This window comes from Myxocyprinus asiaticus, chromosome 27, assembly GCF_019703515.2.
Source record: "Myxocyprinus asiaticus isolate MX2 ecotype Aquarium Trade chromosome 27, UBuf_Myxa_2, whole genome shotgun sequence".
Classification (NCBI taxonomy): domain Eukaryota; kingdom Metazoa; phylum Chordata; class Actinopteri; order Cypriniformes; family Catostomidae; genus Myxocyprinus; species Myxocyprinus asiaticus.
Window position 1 is genome coordinate 43,002,956 of NC_059370.1, and position 22,738 is coordinate 43,025,693.

The 22,738-nt window shown below is 38.1% G+C and overlaps 1 protein-coding gene across 2 annotated transcripts; it reads right to left on the reverse strand.

Moving 5' to 3' along the window:
• Window positions 1-2,439: 2,439 nt before the first annotated feature.
• Window positions 2,440-21,224, reverse strand: LOC127418090 (uncharacterized). Of its 2 annotated transcripts, none has more exons than XM_051658476.1 (12): window positions 20,984-21,224; window positions 18,803-18,980; window positions 17,149-17,304; window positions 10,593-10,729; window positions 10,244-10,401; window positions 9,884-10,078; window positions 9,359-9,448; window positions 8,600-8,689; window positions 5,377-5,499; window positions 3,451-3,582; window positions 3,154-3,270; window positions 2,440-2,765 (listed from the first exon to the last, which is right to left on the reverse strand). In XM_051658476.1, exons 2-12 carry the CDS (start codon window positions 18,961-18,963, stop codon window positions 2,655-2,657), a joined length of 1,470 nt encoding a protein of 489 aa, XP_051514436.1. In that variant the 5' UTR covers window positions 18,964-18,980; window positions 20,984-21,224; the 3' UTR covers window positions 2,440-2,654. The 2 variants fall into 2 exon arrangements, with proteins under 2 accessions (XP_051514436.1, XP_051514435.1); XM_051658475.1 differs by lacking the exon at window positions 20,984-21,224 and adding an exon at window positions 20,695-20,860.
• Window positions 21,225-22,738: the final 1,514 nt, after the last annotated feature.

Consider the following 22,738-nt stretch of genomic DNA (forward strand, 5'->3'; position numbering starts at 1 on the left):
GTGTGTGTGTGTGTGTGTGTGTGTGTGTGTGTGAGAGAGAGAGAGAGAGAGAGAGAGAGAGAGAGAGAGAGAGAGACACACACACCCACTCAGAGCACTTCTACAAAGTGTTTTGCTTACTCTGAAACCTACCTTTTGACTTCCAGAATCTCATGAGAAAAAATTGTAGTGTTTCGTGAATAAAAAATAAATAATAAAATAATATATTTATATATATACAGTTGTGCTCAAAAGTTTGCATACCCTGGCAGAAATTGTGACATTTTGGCATTGATTTTGAAAATATGACTGATCATGCAAAAACTGTCTTTTATTTAAGGATAGTGATCATATGAAGCCATTTATTATCACATAGTTGTTTGGCTCCTTTTTAAATCATAATGATAACAGAAATCACCCAAATGGCCCTGATCAAAAGTTTACATACCCTTGAATGTTTGGCCTTGTTACAGACACACAAGGTGACACACACAGGTTTAAATGGCAATTAAAGGTTAATTTCCCACACCTGTGGCTTTTTAAATTGCAATTAGTGTCTGTGTATAAATAGTCAGTGAGTTTGTTAGCTCTCACGTGGATGCACTGAGCAGGCTAGATACTGAGCCATGGGGAGCAGAAAAGAACTGTCAAAAGACCTGCATAACAAGGTAATGGAACTTTATAAAGATGGAAAAGGATATAAAAAGATATCCAAAGCCTTGAAAATGCCAGTCAGTACTGTTCAATCACTTATTAAGAAGTGGAAAATTTGGGGATCTCTTGATACCAAGCCAAGGTCAGGTAGACTAAGAAAGATTTCAGCCACAACTGCCAGAAGAATTGTTCGGGATACAAAGAAAAACCCACAGGTAACCTCAGGAGAAATACAGGCTGCTCTGGAAAAAGCAGTGTGGTTGTTTCAAGGAGCACAATACGACGATACTTGAACAAAAATGAGCTGCATGGTCGAGTTGCCAGAAAGACGCCTTTACTGCGCCAATGCCACAAAAAAAAAACACCTTGACACGCCTCACAGCTTCTGGCACACTGTAATTTGGAGTGACGAGACCAAAATAGAGCTATGTTTGGAGAGGGGTCAACAAGGCCTATAGTGAAAAGAATACCATCCCCACTGTGAAGCATGGTGGTGGCTCACTGATGTTTTGGGGGGGGTGTGAGCTCTAAAGGCACGGGGAATCTTGTGAAAATTGATGGCAAGATGAATGCAGCATGTTATCAGAAAATACTGGCAGACAATTTGTATTCTTCTGCACGAAAGCTGCGCATGGGACACTCTTGGACTTTCCAGCATGACAATGACCCTAAGCACAAGGCCAAGTTGACCCTCCAGTGGTTACAGCAGAAAAAGGTGAAGGTTCTGGAGTGGCCATCACAGTCTCCTGACCTTAATATCATCGAGCCACTCTTGGGAGATCTCAAACGTGCAGTTCATGCAAGACGACCAAAGACTTTGCATGACCTGGAGGCATTTTGCCAAGACGAATGGGCAGCTATACCACCTGCAAGAATTTGGGGCCTCATAGACAACTATTACAAAAGACTACACACTGTCATTGATGCTAAAGGGGGCAATACACAGTATTAAGAACTAAGGGTATGCAGACTTTTGCACAGGGGTCATAAAATGTTTTTCTTTGTTGCCATGTTTTGTTTTATGATTGTGTCATTCTGTTATAACCTACAGCTGAATATGAATCCCATAAGAAATAAAAGAAATGTGTTTTGCCTGCTCACTCATGTTTTCTTTAAAAATGGTACAAATATTACCAATTCTCCAAGGGTATGCAAACTTTTGAGCACAACTGTGTGTGTGTGTATATATATATATATATATATATATATAAAATGTATGATTTAAAATTTGCATTCATATTTTTAAAGGATTTAATCTAAAATATTTGACACTATATTTAAAATGTATTATTTATAAGATTTTTAATATTGCAAAATACATTATAATATATAATAATAGTGTGTTATAATTATAGTGGGTGCGTGTATGTGCATATATATATAAAATTGTGTATTTATTCAAAATTGTCTATTTAGTAATTTTGTTAATTATTATTTTAATAATTGAATTATTAGATTAGCACATTATCTCAGTACTATAATTGTTATAATATTTCATATTGGCAACACCCCAAAATATTTAGTGATGAGGCGAAAGCCGAGGATGTTTTCTTTAAGATGCACCAAGACTGTAAAGATGTACCGCATGTTCACAGAGATGATAACAAAAATGTACGTTCAATACAGTGGACTGAAATTGAGATGTTTTGGCACGTAGTGTGAGCTGTTTCTAATTGTTGTGTATCTTTTCTGCAGTATGAAATAATTATAAAACTCACTGGTTTTGTGTATTAGAACAGCTTTATAAATATTTAGACTTTCATTGCGCTATCAAACACAAAAAGCACCCATTTCAAAATGACAAAGTACAGATCAAAAAGTAGATTTTTATTTATTATTGTATGATGCATCACAGTATGTTAATCAATTTGTGCAATACTGTCCTGCAATTCACAGAATTTGACAGAACATATAATATACTTAATTGACAGTCGCATCAGAAATAAACTGCTGTGATTTTTATTTGATCATTTTTTGGATTGGTCTCTCTCTCTCTCTCTCTCTCTCTCTCTCTCTCTCTCTCAGTCTTTGGTGGCGTAGAACAGTCCCCAGCGTTGATCTCCCGTCTCACAGCGCTGTAGTTTCTCTGTCCATCCATTTACGATGGCATCATAGTCTTCTTTAGAGAACTCCTGCAGATGAGACAGAAGTTCTTATTACAGCTTTATTAAGTTTGCACAATGTTTATAAAGCCACTTTTATGAATGCTCAACACTTCTCTTGTTTACTGTCCACATGATTGCTGTAATTACATGTCTTACATGTTTGTCATGAGCATTGTTATTTTGGATATACTCATGCATTCTCAGACTTTGCAGAAAGCAGGTGTATCTGGCAATATCATATGACACAAATAAGCTCAATCTGACAAAACCTCACTTTGGGAACTTTTAGGGACATCATCAATTGCAAAATCAATTCATAAACAAACCAAATACTTTGTTTTAAATTTGTAGGTTAGTTTATAGTCATTATAATTAGCTTTATATGCAGTATTTGTATTATAATAAATGTATTTACCTGTATAAACTCCTCTTTGATCTCCTCGGCTCGCTGTAGTTCAGACTTTATAACTTGAATAAACTGTTCTGTTCTGTCCAGAGCCTTAACATTATTGAATCCCACCTCACTTAAGAACTGTAAAACACATACATACACACACACACACACACACAATGTTATCAATGGTTATCATGGTACAGCATGACATAAGCTTTTGTTTCTGTGCCAGCTCTGATTGGCACATGGTGACTGAGATAAACAAGCACAAACAGGTCACTATGATTTTATGATACAGTGTGTGATTCTGTGTCTCACCTGTCCATATCTCTGTGGTGTGTAGAGGATGTATCCTCTCTGGTTCACATACTCCTCAAACACTGGAGACCAGGGCTTCTCTCCACAGCAGTAATCGCTGATCAGAAGCTTCCCACCCGGCTTCAGCCATGACTGCAACACACACACACACACACACACACACACACACATTAAAGGGTTAGTTCACACAGAAATCAGAATATTAATTTACAGCATATTTTCTATATTATCATTCACTTCAGATATAATAACATCAAGTACACAATGAAATATGTACTTTGAAAGTATGCATTTTTTCAAAGTATGCTAAAGTGACGTTTGACAGCATTGACTTTAATCCTCTTGACGCTCCATATTTGAATGAAAGATTTGAGAGCTACAGTGATCACAGTGGCAGATTTTCAGCAATTGACTTAAATTTAGGTCTTTTCCTCACACAAAGTTATTGTATAGCTTCAGAAGATCTTGGGCTATCCAATGAGTTGATTTGACTATTTATGGTGCTTTTGGTCATTTTTGGGCGATTCTAGGATTATGGCAACATAATCATATGTGTACATTTGATGTATTCCACTCTGTTGCAAATATAGTGTTTTGTTTAAGTTCAAATGTGTTTACATCATTCAAGCTATCAAGCTCAGAATATTGTCATTTTCTGTAATAAACACTTATAAAGTTATAAAAATAACCAAAACTGCTTGAAGAACCATACACATAGACATCTGTCCTCATCATTCCTTTTATGTTCTCCATTTATAAACAAAAATGACAGAACATGAATCAATAATTTTGCAACTTCTATAGATTAAAGTTATATCAAACAAAAACCTATTATTACAATAAATGTCACATTTATATAGTGGAGTAAATTAACTCCAGATGATGTTTCTCTGTCTGTCATCAGCTCGTGACTCGAGTCTTTTATGTCTTCTCAAAATATAAGTTCAGATTTGTTACTTTTGGCATAATTCATTGAGAGACCATTTCATTCACTTGCATTGTATGGACCTACAGAGCTGAAATATTCTTCTAAATATCTTAACTTGTGTTCAGCAGAAGAAAGAAAGTCATACACATCTGGGATGGCATGAGGGTAAGTAAATGATGAGAGAATTTTCATTTTTGGGTGAACTGTCCCTTTAAGCTATTGAGGAAGCACAATATCGTTCACGACCAAAACAAGTGTAATTATACTTTATTAAAATGTGCATGTCTACAGATCTACTGAGAGAATTCTGCAGAGTCTTTAGGCATTATAAGCATTCCCCCCACTAAAACTGGAATTGGAAGTTTTGTTTTATGAACATGCGCTACACGGACGGCTTTTACGGTTGCGCACCGTCTCCGTGGTCACAACAGCGTCTCCTCCCGCGTACGTCGATGGGGGATAATGGGGTGTTAGACACCGGGAGAGGGGCCCCCGTGGGAGTTGTGGGCCCCTGAGCTTCGGCCCGTGTAAGCCCGTGCCTTAATGTGCCCCTAGAGAGCACTACATTAGTTGTCCTCTAGAGGGCAGACATGTAAATTCACTTTGACCCCTTGTTTTCTGATTTGGACAGTCTCAACCGTAGTTTGGTTCAAATGCAAAGGCTTGCTTTTATGAGCCATAAGTAATGTCTCATTTCATTTGAGTTTCTGTGAAACTGTAAGAAGGCTCAAGGTGAACTGAACTGGTAAAACCACAAACAATGAACACCTCCACCTACACACAAGCAGACAAATCAAAACAATTGCAAATCTTGGCAAACATTAAGATCTCTTCTGAAACTCTAGAGGAGACACATATAATATTATCTGGGTCTTTTTCACATGAGAGAACTCTGAGAAGCAGGATATTTAAGCAAAAGTCTAGATTTTATCTCATCACTGTCTAAGAGAAACAATTAAGGCATTAAGGGTGCGAGTCACATATGTGCCCACACTCACATAAAACTTTGTGAAGAGGTCAAGTTTGTCCCTGATGTGAAGAATCGTGTCTCTGCTGTAAACAACATCAAACGTGGCTTCAGGAAATCTTCTCTTTGTGGCATCTGACACCTCAAACTGCACCTGCAGTGAAACAACAGACAAGTTCTCATGGCTTGAAGACATTCATGTACAGTGGCTGTCCCAGAATGCATTTCTCTTTAGCCTTCATGATATACAAGATATTCACAATTTTAAAGCAGGAAAAACTGCTCTAAATTTACAACTAGATTGTTACTTTTCCTGAACAAAATGTGAGTGGCTGTGCAAAACTCGCTACCATGATTTAGGCTGTTGTGGGTGGTTGCCAGGGAGTTGCTATTGGGTTGCTAAGGTGTTCTGAGAGGGTTTTTGTCACATTGCTGGGTGACTGCTAGGGTTTTAGATGGTTGCTTACTGGCCCATGTCTAAAGAGCCAACCCCTAAATCTGTGTGACATTCTGGTACCATTCTCCAGTCTCCACAGTTTCTGATATGGAGTGCAACAGTCTGGCTCCGGAAGTGAAAATATTTAAATAAAAAATTAACGATAGCTTAGAAACCTTTAAAAACGGACCCACTTTGAGCTCTGAGGTTGTCAGTGGTATATACCACCAGTCTGAGTTATTTCAACTCAAAATATTCAACAACAAAAAAAAACGTTTATTTGTCGAATCGCCTGACGCACTGTGAATCATGGACTAAAAACGGTTCAAGCAACGAAAACGAAAATGAACTAAATTTTTTGCAGAATGTAACCGAAAATGGGAACAAAGTCGTTTTCAATTGTTCTGGAGTGAAAACGTTATTTTTAAATGCAGGTAACCGGTTATAACCGGTTAATTTCGTTCCGATGATTTTTTCATGAAGCCAAAGGTCAAAGGGTTTATCACAGTAAATTTTTGGAAGATGTGCTTTGATTCTGGAGGAAACGGCTTCATCACACATTTCTTTGCCTAACTGCCCATTGTGGATGTCCTTTTTAACAACTATGTATAATTACTACCTATCCTGTACGTGCACGGTTAATCCAAATACAAGGAAAACAATATTTCTCAGGTGTTTCCAAGTCTTGACTGAATTATTGTTAAATATAATGCATTCATACAGATTTTATGCTGTCGGAAATTGACTGAGAAGGAAGTTCTGTAATAAAAATTATCTGTTAATTAACTCCACCACACATGAAAAAACTGACTTGCTTATTTTTGCTTATTTTGGTGTGGCAAGTGGCTTATTTTGGGCTTGATTTTCCAGAACAGGTTGCTTGTTTCTCTTTCGAGCTCTGGCAACACTGCAACTGTTTAAAAAGAACGTTATTGACCGTTCTTTTTATTTTGTTCTGACCGGTTACCATTTGGAAAGGAGGCTGCAGAACTTCTGAACCGGAGAGAAAAAATATAGTTTTTGCTCGGAACGAACCGAAATGAAAAACACTTCGGTTTTAGTCCCTGCTGTGAAAGACACAATTGAGTCTGTCTCCCTACACTCTCAAATGGAGATGGAGCTCTTAACAAAAGTTCGGGAGAAGCATGTTTATTTAATCCAACCAATCAAAGCTGGAGTAAGCGTATATAAGCCGCTGCTTAACTTCTGTCCGGCGACAGTTCTTCCAGCATCCCTCCACCACCCCAACTCCACCTTCATGGCTTGTTACCACTAAATCAAACAAAGAAGTCCAGGGGGTACCTCGGCTCAGGACGAGTCTTGAGCTTGAGCCCTCCAGTATGGACAGCGAGCCACATATGTTTACCTCCTCCTCATTCAAAGATTACATGAACATGTGAACTCATGAAATATTTGATTTTGCAATACACTTAAAATATATTGATTGTATACTTATAATCAACAAGGAGAACCCATTAGTTTTATATTTTTCTATTGTTTTTAATTTGAGTACGTCATTCGCAATGCTTAATAGGGCTGTAGTTCATTCTCTCAGTACACAGTCTGGTACCTAGGCACGGTTCTTGGGTCAATAGACATTGGGGCCAAGCCCCTTAGGGGGCCTCGGCACACTTCCAAGGGGGCCGCAACATCTCTTAAAATGTTTTAAAATAAGGTATATTTTTATAATGTTTATATAATTATTTTAATTCAACAATGAAAATGCTAAAAAAGCACTATAAATCAAGATGTTGACATTATAATTTGTATTTTAATTTAATAACAGCTCCCTTCAACAGTCTTTATTGAAGAACATACAATTCTTGAAGTTTTTTGAATCCCAAAATGAATCATGATTAATTGTTTTAATCTATTGACGCTCCCATTTTCTTTAATTAAAGGCTGGAGAAAAAAAGCAGCTTTATCATGATCATTACAGCAGAAATTTCAGAGGAAATATCTTCGCCTACATGAGGGGCCTTCACATATTTTCTCTGACAATGGGGGCCTTGGAGTCAAAGGTTGAGAACCACTGATTTATATAGTTTTATTGCCAATTATTGATTTGTCAGGTGTTTTAAGTTTAGTTTAAAAGTTAGCAGGTGTTAAATACACTAAAATAGGTGCTTATGAGAAAACAGTTTTTTATTTTTTGTAGATTTGCCCAAGTATATGAGGTTTATGGCATTGTGTCTAAATAAAACAAAACGCAAATTCCTCATACACATCTTTATACTTTATGTTACTCTTTGATTGCAGTGTTATATATCTAAATATTTGGTCCTTACAGCATCTAGATGGCCCAAGTCAGCAGTTTCTAATATCTCACCAAGACAGGCATTTTCACACATAGCCGCAATCGCGAGTCGCGAGAGCTCTTTGTGCATGCGCGCACATACACAGTACTGCTCGAAAGCAGCCGCTGACAAAACAGCGCGTGTGTACTGAATTGAGTCTGTATTTGGTGTTCAACTTGATCCCGAAGCACTGGTATTTTTGACATCACTCGAAGATAATAAAAACTTTCTGGGCTTAACTGAAAACATTCAGGGCTTAAGCCCCGAATGGCCCAGTCCTAGCGCCGCCCATGCTTGTACCTGTGTCTTTTCGTCTGATTTTCAAATACTTTTTTGTTTCAAATCAAAGTTTGTAATGTTGCAATTCACCTCGGAACTGGTTGGTTTGGTTCATGGCTTACAACTCTTTTATGAAGGATTTTATGAAATCCCTATGGAAAAAATGAATGGTAAAAATACTTCCGGAACCAAGATGGCTGAAAAAGTGGGCGGGCACTGTTGCGCAATAAAGTGGAACTTACTAATGGAAGTTTCTCTTTGACGGCTCTCTCCATGGCGATCTCCACCATGTTTGATGACAGGTCCATCCCCAGAACCTCCACACCAAAAGTCTGCAATTAAAACAGATAATCAATAATCCATCATAACACAGAATGTACGACAACCCTCGTTTATGTTGGATAACGTTACTGCTTCTGTTCCGATTGGGTAAGAGACAGCAGGGAAAGCACAATGCAAATCATAAATGCAACTGACCATAAAATAGTGCATAGCTATGATAGCAAAACACATTAAATAGGTTTATCAACGTTTAAAAGGGAGAAGAAAATGCTTCCTTTATCTTTTTGTTGTTATCATCAAAGGCTGTGCATCCAATCAAATCAAACTTTATGGTATTTTGATGCAAAATTATCACTTGGCAGTATATGGCTACTACTAATACAATATTTGGCCCAGTGATGGTTCTTTGTGACATGCTGGTTAAAAAAAAAAAACCACATCTGCTTTATATGCATTTTCAAAATTGCCAGTTTTCCAGTTGTCAAGTTTATAATTTTGCATACTGTTTGGCTTGTGCATTTCATGGTAACAGAGTCCATTTTAATGTTTGACTTTCAGGACATTTCTGTTTGCTTGTATGCAAAACAAATTTGGTTCGGCACTTGATGTCCAATGTAAAATCAGGGTCATGAAGCAAAACCAGTTGAGAACTGCTGGTTGAATGGACCTGAGGAACGTAAATCTAATGTTTTGTGGTATCAAGGTTTTTGGTCGCTCACCTTTGCCATGTAGAAATCTCCACCTCCAATTCCACAGCCAACATCTAGAACTTTCTGTCCCGCAGTCAGGTTTAGCATGTCAACAAACTCCTGATGGATTAAAGATTAATAAAATGAGAGATTAAACAGAAAACAAACATTAATGATTCACTAACATTATAAGATAACCCTTTCAAAGTAATCTAGAGAGACAATTCTAACTTGATTTGGCCATTAGTTGGAAATGGTCTCTACTACATAATCTAATGGATCATTTATTATATTTTAACAAAGAATGTACAAGGAATATATTTTGTCACAGGAGCTCCATGTGTGCGTTTTTATTTGTATTATTTATTTATTTAATAATTTGATTTCAGTCTCACAGTTCTTGGCCTATATGATAACCTACTGTATATAAAAGCACTTGTATTCTAATACTTTAATTGCATACATAGAACTGACTTATGCATCTTTTTTCTTAAGATAAACTTTCAACCAAAGTCTTTTGAAACCATTCGACCCTACAACCTCTTCACCTCTGACCTTGGTAGTGCTGGGTCCTCCTGTGCTGACGTATCCAGAGCCGAACATCTTCTCGTAGCGTAAGATTCCTCTGCGTGTGTACTGCTGGTTATCCAGGAACTGCTGGAAGGTGGTGAAACCGCCCTGATGCTGCTCCACCACATCACGACGAGCTTTCTGCATCAGCCAACACAACTGGTTCTGGTTCTTCTTCATCTGAGATAAAGCAAGTTTCTCATCAATTGTTGATTGATTGATTGAACTTCATTATCCACAAATGTGGAAATTTTCCTTTGGCTTCTCACAAGAAAGAAAAAGTAGTACACATACACAACAACATTGAAACATAAGCACCTACAAAAAATTGACCAAATGATTCACCTTGATGTAGGTCTGAACTGTTTTGCTGAGCACCATGTCAAAACCATAACATTTCTTTCCCGTCTTATCTGATTCGTCCAGGACCACTGATGTCATCAGGTGATTGTAGTGGGCGGGAGTTCTGTAGTGGGTGGGGTTAAAATCTCGCTTGCTGTCTCCTGATAGGGTCAAAAGGCCAATAATTGTTATAGTAGTAATAATAATAATAATAAAATATTACAACCTGTAAAAAATGACATTATAATTATTTTAAAATCCATAAATATCACATAAAAAAAAAAAAAAAGAAAAAAAAAAGCTACATTTCACGTAAATGCCATAAACCAAATGTAGGACATTTTTCTCTAACCTGATTGGTGGAAGCAAGACTCCCTGAAGAACAGGTACCCTCCTGGGCGGAGCCAGCCGAGCATCTTCTCAGCCAATGATCTAAGCTCCTGATCGCTCAGATACATCAACAGCCAATTAGAGAAGACCAGGTCAAAACTAAAACAGAAAAAGTGAGATGGAAAATAAGATGCAATGCAATCATGTTAAATGGAGCGTCTTTCTTAAAGAGACAGTCCACCCAAAAATGAAAATGCATTTACTTTTTTTATTTTTTTGCATGCAAAAAAAGATGCTATGAAAGTGAATGGTGACAAACATTTTGCTTAAAGGGTCATGAAATGGAAAATGAAAATTTTCTTGACATTTAGACAGTATAAGACAGGGGTGTAAAACTCATTTTGGGTCACAGGCCTGATTGGACCAAGCAACATTGCTTGGGGGCCAAGTTTATATTTATAAATGATATATACTCTGTGTGTATGTGTGTGTATATAATACAGGTGGATCTCAATAAATTAGAATGTCGTGGAAAAGTTCATTTATTTCAGTAAATCAACTCAAATTGTGAAACTCGTGTATTAAATAAATTCAATGCACACAGATTGAAGTAGTTTAAGTCTTTGGTTCTTTTAATTGTGATGATTTTGGCTCACATTTAACAAAAACCCACCAATTCACTATCTCAAAAAATTAGAATATGGTGACATGCCAATCAGCTAATCAACTCAAAACACCTGCAAAGGTTTCCTGAGCCTTCAAAATGGTCTCTCAGTTTGGTTCACTAGGCTACACAATCATGGGGAAGACTGCTGATCTGACAGTTGTCCAGAAGACAATCATTGACACCCTTCACAAGGAGGGTAAGCCACAAACATTCATTGCCAAAGAAGCTGGCTGTTCACAGAGTGCTGTATCCAAGCATGTTAACAGAAAGTTGAGTGGAAGGAAAAAGTGTGGAAGAAAAAGATGCACAACCAACCGAGAGAACCGCAGCCTTATGATTGTCAAGCAAAATCGATTCAAGAATTTGGGTGAACTTCACAAGGAATGGACTGAGGCTGGGGTCAAGGCATCAAGAGCCACCACACACAGACATGTCAAGGAATTTGGCTACAGTTGTCGTATTCCTCTTGTTAAGCCACTCCTGAACCACAGACAACGTCAGAGGCGTCTTACCTGGGCTAAGGAGAAGAAGAACTGGACTGTTGCCCAGTGGTCCAAAGTCCTCTTTCAGATGAGAGCAAGTTTTGTATTTCATTTGGAAACCAAGGTCCTAGAGTCTGGAGGAAGGGTGGAGAAGCTCATAGCCCAAGTTGCTTGAAGTCCAGTGTTAAGTTTCCACAGTCTGTGATGATTCGGGGTGCAATGTCATCTGCTGGTGTTGGTCCATTGTGTTTTTTGAAAACCAAAGTCACTGCACCCGTTTACCAAGAAATTTTGGAGCACTTCATGCTTCCTTCTGCTGACCAGCTTTTTAAAGATGCTGATTTCATTTTCCAGCAGGATTTGGCACCTGCCCACACTGCCAAAAGCACCAAAAGTTGGTTAAATGACCATGGTGTTGGTGTGCTTGACTGGCCAGCAAACTCACCAGACCTGAACCCCATAGAGAATCTATGGGGTATTGTCAAGAGGAAAATGAGAAACAAGAGACCAAAAAATGCAGATGAGCTGAAGGCCACTGTCAAAGAAACCTGGGCTTCCATACCACCTCAGCAGTGCCACAAACTGATCACCTCCATGCCACGCCAAATTGAGGCAGTAATTAAAGCAAAAGGAGCCCCTACCAAGTATTGAGTACATATACAGTAAATGAACATACTTTCCAGAAGGCCAACAATTCACTAAAAATGTTTTTTTTATTGGTCTTATGATGTATTCTAATTTTTTGAGATAGTGAATTGGTGGGTTTTTGTTAAATGTGAGCCAAAATCATCACAATTAAAAGAACCAAAGACTTAAACTACTTCAGTCTGTGTGCACTGAATTTATTTAATACACGAGTTTCACAATTTGAGTTGAATTACTGAAATAAATGAACTTTTCCACGACATTCTAATTTATTGAGATGCACCTGTATATACATACATATATATATACATACATATATATATATATATATATATTATTTAATTTTGTTTAAATAACTTTTCAAATCATGTATTAAAATGATTAATTATCTTTAACAAAATTGTTTCATTAATATTATATTTTATCCACTACATGACTGAGAACAACTTGCAGAAAATCACATAGTCATTCAGCCCCTCCAAGTAATTCAGAAAGTTCCTTCACGGAAGGATTTGTCAAACTGATTCAAACCGAGAACTCATGAGCTGGTGAATCACTGTTTTAAAAGTACCGGCTCATAAGAGTCATTTAGTCATGAATTGGACTAAATCAGTCACCGTGTTTGTTGTTGAGCCAGCGAACACTATAGAAAGGTTCTTTGTTTTGGTGTTATTTCACAGTGCATGCTTTTGTATGTCACCACATTCAATTCAGACTGCAATCTGTTAACTTGGGTAAAATATAATTCCTTTAGAGACGCTGGTAGTTCAGCGGAGGAGCAAAGGAAAACTGGAGCAGGAAAATAGAAAGATGCTGTTTTCATAGCCAGAGCCGGTCAACCCATTAGGCGACATAGGCGATGGCCTAAGGCAGCATCGCTTCAGGGGCGCCGATCTACCGAGCCAATTTTAGCATGTGTCTTTTAGCAACTGTGTCGAACAAAATGCACCCTCTGCGTGCCGATAACGTGACGTGGCACCCTCCACGGAACATATAGACCGTGTACTAAATGCCTTACTACCATACTACTCTTACAGATTCTGTTATATCTGTGTTTGGCAAAAACAGTGAGAGAAGTATGCATAGTATGCCATTGTGAACACAGCCATAGACTCACGAGCACGGGGCCCAATGGCCAATTTCATAAAGCCACTTTGATTTTTTTTATCAGCTCCTTTGGTTATTCATTAAAGGTATATAAAACACCACTTCTGAAGCTGTAGTGAATTATGATGACACACATGACAATTCATTACTGTCGCTGTATGTCATTTGCTTTATATGGTTATGTATTCAGCCACAAATGTTTGGAATTAAGCAATGTTGCATTCACAATGCACGTAAACGTAAACTGCAAACTGAGATGGTCTGAAATCATTTGCAGCATTCTCATGGACGACACCGTTCTTGCAGTTGCAAACTATTTTCAGATGACTGAAACAGCAGAAACAGTGAGCACTCTGCATGCGCATGTTCCATGAGAAGCGCTGCGCTTATGGGCGGCAGAGCGCCTCTGAATACACAGCGAATCGGATACACATCAACGGCTTTATTCTTTCATCTGTTCTTCAAAATATAATCAAGTGTGTTTCTTCAAACACAGAAACAGGCGTCCCCCCGCCCAAGGCGAACCCCGGTTCGTCCTCACTGAGCGAGGTCACCTGTACCCTCGGCGTGCTGACAGCATTTCTTGCCACGTCACTCCAAGATTTTAATAAGTTGCCTGCCACAGAAATAACCCACCACTGCACATAAAATATCCACATTTGGTGGGTTGATGGGTGCCAATTTGACTCTGAACAAAAGGGAAAACGTGGAATTTACTAATTTCATTAACCAGAGGTTACATCACAAATACACACACAAATAGTTGAAGGGAATCAAGCAATAATATTTACAAGAAAAAGAGTGTGGCGTTCGCTGATACGCATGACTCTCTGAGCGCTGAATGACTCCTTGGCGGGCCAGATCCGGCCTGCAGGCCGAATGTTTGACACCCCTGGTATAAGAGTTAACTGCACTATAAAAACATACTGTACATTTCAGAACTTAAAAGTCCCTCCCCAGTCTAAAAAGAGCATATTTAGTTCCCATCCTGCTGTCTCATTTTGAAAACGGTGTGGTTGTGATGTCACAAGACAACGCTCAGTTGTATTTACACGCCCCAGAACATGTTTCATCACACCTTGGCCCCACCCATTGATGTGCATTTCATATCGTAAACAGAGAGGGAGAGAGACAGACCTAGTGTAACCAACTATTCCTGAACACGAAAGGGGACCCATACTGTTGTCATGTTTATCACTCTGCTTTTAAAAGACGCAGTGTCAAGTTATAACTCGGAAGACCCTCTTGTTGTACTGAACACAAACTGCTCAACATACTCTTCTTTCACCCATCTGAGCTATTTTTAATCATTGGTGTATGTTGGTGTTGGTGTAAACATGGACTAGCCGGACATCTTTGACCATTTAGATACGTTTCCAGCGATCTGCGCCTCGATGTACCTATGTGTTTTTGTCTATTCATCGTGCTATGGACTATGTATGTGCGTGGACTGCTTCTGAACCAGTCATTATACAATTCAAGCTTTGCAAAGGAACTGTTATTGAAGGATGGTGCAGTTAAACGATGTGAAACGATGCAGTGTTTGAATGTTACAGAAAGTTGCTTAGCAACAGACACCAGTACTCAGTACTTACCTCATTAAGTATTCATGTGTGTTTACGTTCTCCGTCTGAGGGAATCCGGTAAAGTGTCGAACAGTGGTGGCAAACGCAATAACTGCCGTGGTGCCAGTATTCGGTGTTTTCGAGGCATATTTCAGAAGATGAAAGACAAACAGAGCTGAATTGCTTGGAGTAATTTCCACAGAAGAGCAGAGCAGCTCCATTGACCAGTTGTGTGTCCGTCACAAACTGCATTCATCCAATCATTGATTTCGACACCGCAAATATGCTAATAAGAACGTTAACCCAGGGTTTATGCATGTACAGTGTGAAACATCAGAACATGAATTTCAAGTGTCAAAAAAAATTCACCTTTGGACATGACCGCAAAAAACGTGAGTAAACCATTTTATTCATATTTCATATGTCATGACTGTTTGATGGTTATGGTGCTGATGTGCTTGACTGAACAGTATAATATGCAATTTGTTGTGTGCGTGTGATTTGCAAACACTGAGATTTTGCTTCATAAAGTTGTGGAGCTGGTTCATTCTCTTCTGACTGAGTTTCAAATATGTCTGTGTATTCGAGGGGCTGTACGATGTTAGCCAATCAGAACGGTGGGCGTTTACATTGAAGTTTAAAGGAGCCGCTGAGGCCAAAACAGAGCTTTTCAGAGAGAGGGTTAGAAACGGTAGAAAATTATCATTTATTACTTATCTATGACCGTTTTAGTGCTAAAAACTTTACTAACGTTATCACCATGGACCTTAGAGGAGATAATTAAATTATTAAAAAAAAAAAAAATAGCATTTTACGACCCCTTTAACATCTCCCTTTGCGTTTGGTGAGTAAATGATGACATCATTTTATAATACTTTTAAGGTGAAATATACCTTTAAGGTCTTATTTCAATGTCCTTAAAGCTGCACTACAGATCTTTGGGCTCTCTAGCGACATCTGTGCTTGAAACCTAAAATTGCAAGCGACTTGCGAAGGAACATTTTACGTGAGTTGTGTTTCGGCACTGCTCTCCTGGTGGATGAATCTCATGGTTTGAAGTTACCTGCTTTAAATTGCCTGTGATCACTCGGAGATATTTACTTGCATAGCCAGAGTCATAACGGGCTATTTTCATGGTGATATTTGATTAAACTTTAATAACTGAGATATTAATGGCTTTGAGGAAGATAAACAATACTCTTATTTACATATCTTAATATGATTATTAAATTCACATTACTGTTTGTATTGTACTGCACATCAAATTTAGAGGTGAAACTCAAGAAATGGCTGATACGAGCTCAATTGAAGACACTACATTTTAATATAACAATCTACAGCCTCAGTGGACAATGCAGTGAACTGTAATACTGCAAAATAAAATCATTATTGTAGGCTTACCGTCATGGACAAGGACAGGGTTTTGAACACAGATTTTTTTATCTACTCAATAATGAACTTTTGTTGGGGTCTGGGTAGCTCAGTGGTAAAATACGCTGGCTTCCACCCCTGGAGTTCACTAGTTCGAATCCCAGGGCATGCTGAGTGACTCCAGCCAGGTCTCCTGAGCAACCAAATTGGCCCGGTTGCTAAGGAGGGTAGAGTCACATGGGGTAACCTCTTTGTGGTCGCTATAATGTGGTTCGTTCTCAGTGGGGCGCGTTCTGAGTTGAGCACGGATGCCGCGGCGGATGGCGTGAAGCCTCCACACACGCTATCTCCGTGGGGATTTGTCCTCCACCACCCGGACTGAGGCAAATCAGTGCGCGACCACAAGGACTTAAAAAAAAAAAAAAGCACATTGGGAATTGGGCATTCCAAATTGGGAGAAAAAATAAATAAAAAAAATAATGAACATAGTGCAGCTTTAATATAATCTATCAGCTATATATTTATTTAATTACTGTTTAGTAAAGATTTTTTTTTTTTTTTGTATTAAACAGATGAAAATAAATATTGAGGTTTAATAAAAGGAAAAAAGTATATTGATATGATCTATGTTTATACACTAGTATGTAATACCCGTAAACACAGTGATATATAAAGGTTGGTACTGTATATAGCTTTGTTTGGATTTCAATATTTGTCTGTTTTGCTGAGCACTTCTCTCACCTGTGTTTAGGAAAATCCAGCTTTGTGACATCAGCTTGAATGAACTCAGCGTTGCCACGGTGACTGTTGTCCTGTCTGTTCTTTTCTATAAACTTCTCCATGAAGTCCACTGCGGTCACATGACGGGCCTTGCCAATGAGGTGACGTGTGTAACGACTGAAAAGGGCAAAGGTCATGATTACAATGGCACAAAGATACCATGCAATATCCAAACAGCTCTCTCCTAATCTATTAGAGACTGCCACATAAACTGACCTCTGAATTTAAAGCCTAACACATTTTGTTTACGTCGTTTATCTGTGATAGTTCTCAGTGATTACTGTATTAATTTGCACATATCATTTCTCAAAGGGGACAATACGCTATATCTAATTACAGAGAAAAAGCGCAATCAAGAGTTTCATTTAGTTGTAAAAACCCTTTTGAGGATCTATCTGAAATATAAGAATATTGATGAATGTGTGTCTCACAAAACCGGTCAAGAACATATCAAAGTCATATTTCATCCCAAAATTGAAAAAATAAAATTTTGTAAAAATAAAAAATGAAGGATTATTATTTTCAGGACAATAAAAGCACATTTCACCCTGAAAATTCACACTGTAATGCTGTAATACAGTAAAAATAAACTGTAGTTATAATAATAATAATCATCATTGAGAATAATGGGAATTAAAAAAAAACAAAAAAAAACGTAAAGTTTTAAGCGAATATTTACGCTGACTACCACCCTTGGAGTCGCAAGTTCGAATCCAGGGTGTGCTGAGTGACACCAGCCAGGTCTCCTAAGCAACCAAATTAGCCTGGTTGCTAGGGAGTAAATTGCAACGTGGAAGGAGGAGGCCCACCAGGCGGGTACCCGCCGGGGGCGGCGTGCATTGGAGGAGACAACGCAGCGCAGCTGTGGTCGCGCCGGAGGTCGCTCAACCTCGCCCGCACCGTCTGCCCGCAGCATGCCGATGGTACAGGTGACCTCGCTCAGTGAGGACGAACCGGGGTTCGCCTTGGGCGGGGAGACGCCACCACCCCCGCCTCGGCCTAAGCCTTTTTTGTTCAGCTGCTCGCCATCGGTGCCTTCGTTAGTGATCCTTCCACGCTCAGTGAGGACGAACCGCGGTTCGCCTCGGGCGGGGGGACGCCACCATGGGGTAACCTCCTCGTGGTCGCAATTAGTGGTTCTCTCTCTCGATGGGGCGTGTGGTAAGTTGTGCGTGGATCAGAGAGTAGCATGAGCCTCCACATGCTGTGAGTCTCCGCGGTGTCATGCACAATGAGCCACGTGATAAGATGCACGGATTGATGATCTCAGAAGTGGAGGCAGCTACCCGGATTGAGGCGAGTAACCGCGCCACCACGAGGACCTACTAAGTAGTGGGAATTGGGCATTCCAAATTGGGAGATTACGTATATTTACTTTTAATTTTGGGGTAAATTGTGACAGGTTTTGTGAGATTCACCCATTTAGAATGGGATACGTCACTTCAATCATTTACATTCAATCTCTTGCATAGAATAATTTTGCACGGATGTTGAAAACCACTTCAACTAGAAATGTATGGGTGAAAAATGTGATCTGTTTTACCCAAATATCAGTTTGACTGAGATGTGAAGGTCTAATCAGAATCTAATATCACACTCAATGTGCTCCACTGACCCGATTCCAGCACCAAGTTCCAGCATATCAGAACCAGCCAGACTGGGCAGCATGGACAGGATCTCTGGCAGCTCGTGTTGGGTCAGTTCCTTGGCGTTAGAGTCCAACATCATCTCCTCTACCGTTGCGAACTTGGAATGTTCTTTCCAAAACTCCGTCATTGTGTTCCTCTCGGTTTCTATAAAGAAAAAAACAAACAAACAAACATCAGGAAGGGTCAAAAGTTATGAAATAACTGTCAATTTTAAATATCTTTAGGTGATTTGGAAAAAAACAATTATTCATGTTTGTTTGTCTCTCTGGAATACTTAATTCTGATTGGTCTGTTGCTGCATTTGGCAAAATATTTGTCTCAGACTCTCGGGCAACCAAACTTTCCTACATAGCTGTACTAGTTCCATGTCTCTCGTATCACTTCGCACTCTCTTTCTTCTAACATAATGAAATTATTTCAACTCATATCATAATGTCCATTTATTTATTTGGGAAAAAGCATAATAAGCGGGATTATGTGCAGTCAGCTGGTCATTATTGCTAAATAAATCCCTTCAGGCTGTTAATGGTAATCACATGCCTTGTGAATACGTAATTGCCAGTAGTCATAGACCAATATATCAACTAGACTGATTAATTAGCTAATATTTGGCCAGTTTGAAATTATCAGCATGGCCCAATAACTGTAAACCTGATGGACTGATAAAAATAAAGCTCATTATGCCAGTAGTGTCAATGGATAATGCAGTAAAATATATTTTTTGTGAATTCTGAGTAAACATTGTGAAATTCAGCAATCTTATTTACTATCAATACATTATATTTTATGTACTATATTTATAAATAAATATAAATATCTTATATATATATATATACTGAAAAAGCACACGCTTTTATCGAATAATCGAATCGAATAATCGAATTGAATAATCGTGAGTTTCTTGAACTTCTTTAGATTACTATGCCATAAAATTACGATTTTAAGTACTACTAACTCAAGCAATCAAGTACAGAACTAAGATTGTGGGGAATACCCATAAGTCCTTGCGCTTGAATAATTGAAGCATGTTTGTTTGGTCAAAAGAACGTACGTGGGCATTTAATTAGTTGTTATTAAGAGTTCATCGAGATTTGAGCTATTTCAGTATTATCGATGTTGTTATACTGTAAATAGTGTTTCATGTCACCATTAGGGTGATTATAGTGTTCCATTAGTGTTCAACTTGGATCCTGTTCAATCCATGTAATTTTTTCATGCGCATTTAAATATGCATTGCTGAAATGCAGCTTTATTTGCACTTAATCAAGCCTAATGTATGACCTCAGTTATTATTTTCTTTTGAGCCAAATATATTAAGAAGAAACAGTGATATAAATGTTAATTTGAAACTACTTGCTATTAGCTGCTAAATCTTATTCGTGCGACGTACTCTAAATAAAAGTTGAATGAACTGATACATTTGAGTATATCTAACAAAGGTTTTCTAGTTGTGCTGACATAAAATGACCATAAGTTGAATTTACTTAAAAAGTGTGATGCAATAATGCTTCGTATATATATTTATTTCAGTGTAATTGCCATTTTGCAAAATGGATCCACAATAAACTGCTAAATATTTAGTCAAAATATTCATTTAAAGTTATACTCCGCAAGATCAAACTGAAATAAAAAGTTTTGTAAAGATAATGCCCCACAGTCTCTTGCTGTTCTACCATATTGACAGAATAGTATAAAATTGCATCATATGCTATATAAAAAACTGAGCAGCATATGTGAATCAGAAAATGCCTCATCAGGTTTACATTTTGTGCCTCTGGTTTCATCATCCCATTCAAGCATCAATTGCGAAAGTACATAGGAAAAAAGCTTATTCACTTTCTATGTTAATAAGTCTTACCTTGGTACATGATCAGTGATATAAGGTAAAAAAGAAAATAAAAAAACACACACAGAAGGAAAAATCGATTTACAAATATAGACCAAACACTTTTACGACTGTTTACTCAAAGTGTCTGTGTCGCTTTAAATACTCATGTCCACATGGCCCAGGACACATAAACCCGACTGACCACTAGGGCGAGGGGAGGAGACACGCGCTTTTACGCATCAATAATGACGTTTAGCAAATCTGGAGGTTTTATGATCAGTGTGAAGTGCTGGAACGGGGTTCCCCAGTTCAGTCTTACCACAAGCCCGGACTCGACACGCGCTCAGAGAGGCTCAACATGAACCCACGGAGAGGGAGGCGTCATTGCGGGATGAGCCCATGTCCAAACTCTCTCTCTGATTGGAGAACAAAAGACGGAGAGAGTGAGAGAGAAACGTCGGTATCCTCCTCCTCGGGTTTATTAAGGAATCAGATGAAGCAGAATTACACAACAAGGAAAGAAACGCTGCTGGTGTGATCAACAGAGCGCCACGTGCGCACCGGCTTCTTTGAGAAAATGTGCTGACGCGTCTCTACGCGCGCTCGGGACAGGAACGCGCGCTCGTTGCGCAATATTGCCTCATACTGTGTGACAGGAGAGCACAATTAATGCAGCTTAAGGGTGTTGAGAAAAACGTGTGAAGTAACCGGCCACCTTTTCATGTGCAATGAATTAATTTGTTCCATTAATCCTTTATGTGTGGTATTATGGGTATGCTGTAGGCCACAGAATACTGTATTGTTATTGTGTTGTTGCATTACATTGTATTTAATGTTGAAAGCAAACGTTTATAGTCTATTCACGTGTTAGCTACTATAATATGCCTTTACAATCTACAATTACAAATGAGCAGAAATGTATAAATAATGTTACAATATTAATTAAGAAATCAAATTAGACTTTTTATTTTTAGGTATTTACTAATTAAATAGGCCAATGCAATAAGCAATGCACCATAGACACAATTAAAATCTAAATGCATAGATAAAAATAATAGTAATAATAACAATAAGCAAGAACAACATTAAAATGTGACGTGTACAGAATAATTAATAAAATATGATCACATATTATTATGTATAAAGTGTGTGTGTGTGTGTGTGTGTGTGTACATATATATATATATATATATATATATATATATATATAAAACACACACAAGTAACATGTACTAAAGTATAAAGTATTTTTAAAGTAATAGCATTTTATTATTTTTTTATATAAAAATAAATTCATTTAAAATTAAATCTAAGCTTAATCTTTAATGTATTTATCTCTCCTTTTTTAATTAACATCCTCATTAGAAATCCCCCATATCAAATTAATTACATGTTGTCAATTTGACCACAATCATATTTTATCCATTAGTGTATAAGCTTTTGATTTTAAGCAGTAAATATTATGCCATAAATAAAATGAATAAGAGAGCACGTGTCTATACAACAAAATTATTGTTTAAAAGTAGCGTGACAATTACTGTGCATGCATATAAAATTATAACACACTGATATAATATACTAATATGGCTTCACAGAAACCCAACATTTAAATCTAACTTTCTTAATTTAGTTACTCAAGATGAAAGCACAGAGTTCAGCACAAGGACAGATGATGTGAGAATGCAACATGCTGTTCATTAACCCACCACAGGACATAAACTACCAAAATGCCTCAATCTTCCATCAAAATCATCATTACTGCGAACTGAAACTCTCTAAAATATCTGTCTGTCTGTCTGTCTGTCTGTCTGTCTTTCTGCTCTGTGGTGCTGTTTTTGTAAATGCAATGAGACCTCAGAGAGTGTAAGAAGTCCATTGTACTAATACATATTTCAATATTCAAGTAATCAGGTACTCTACTGTCCTACTCTACTTTGTTCACACCTGTTACCCTTCCAACACGCACCTGATGAGTGTAGGGTTCAGAGTTCAATGTTCAGGTCGGCCTGACCTGGACTCTCAGTGCTGGACGGTGGTGTGATGTTTGATATGAGCAGATAATTGGATAACTACC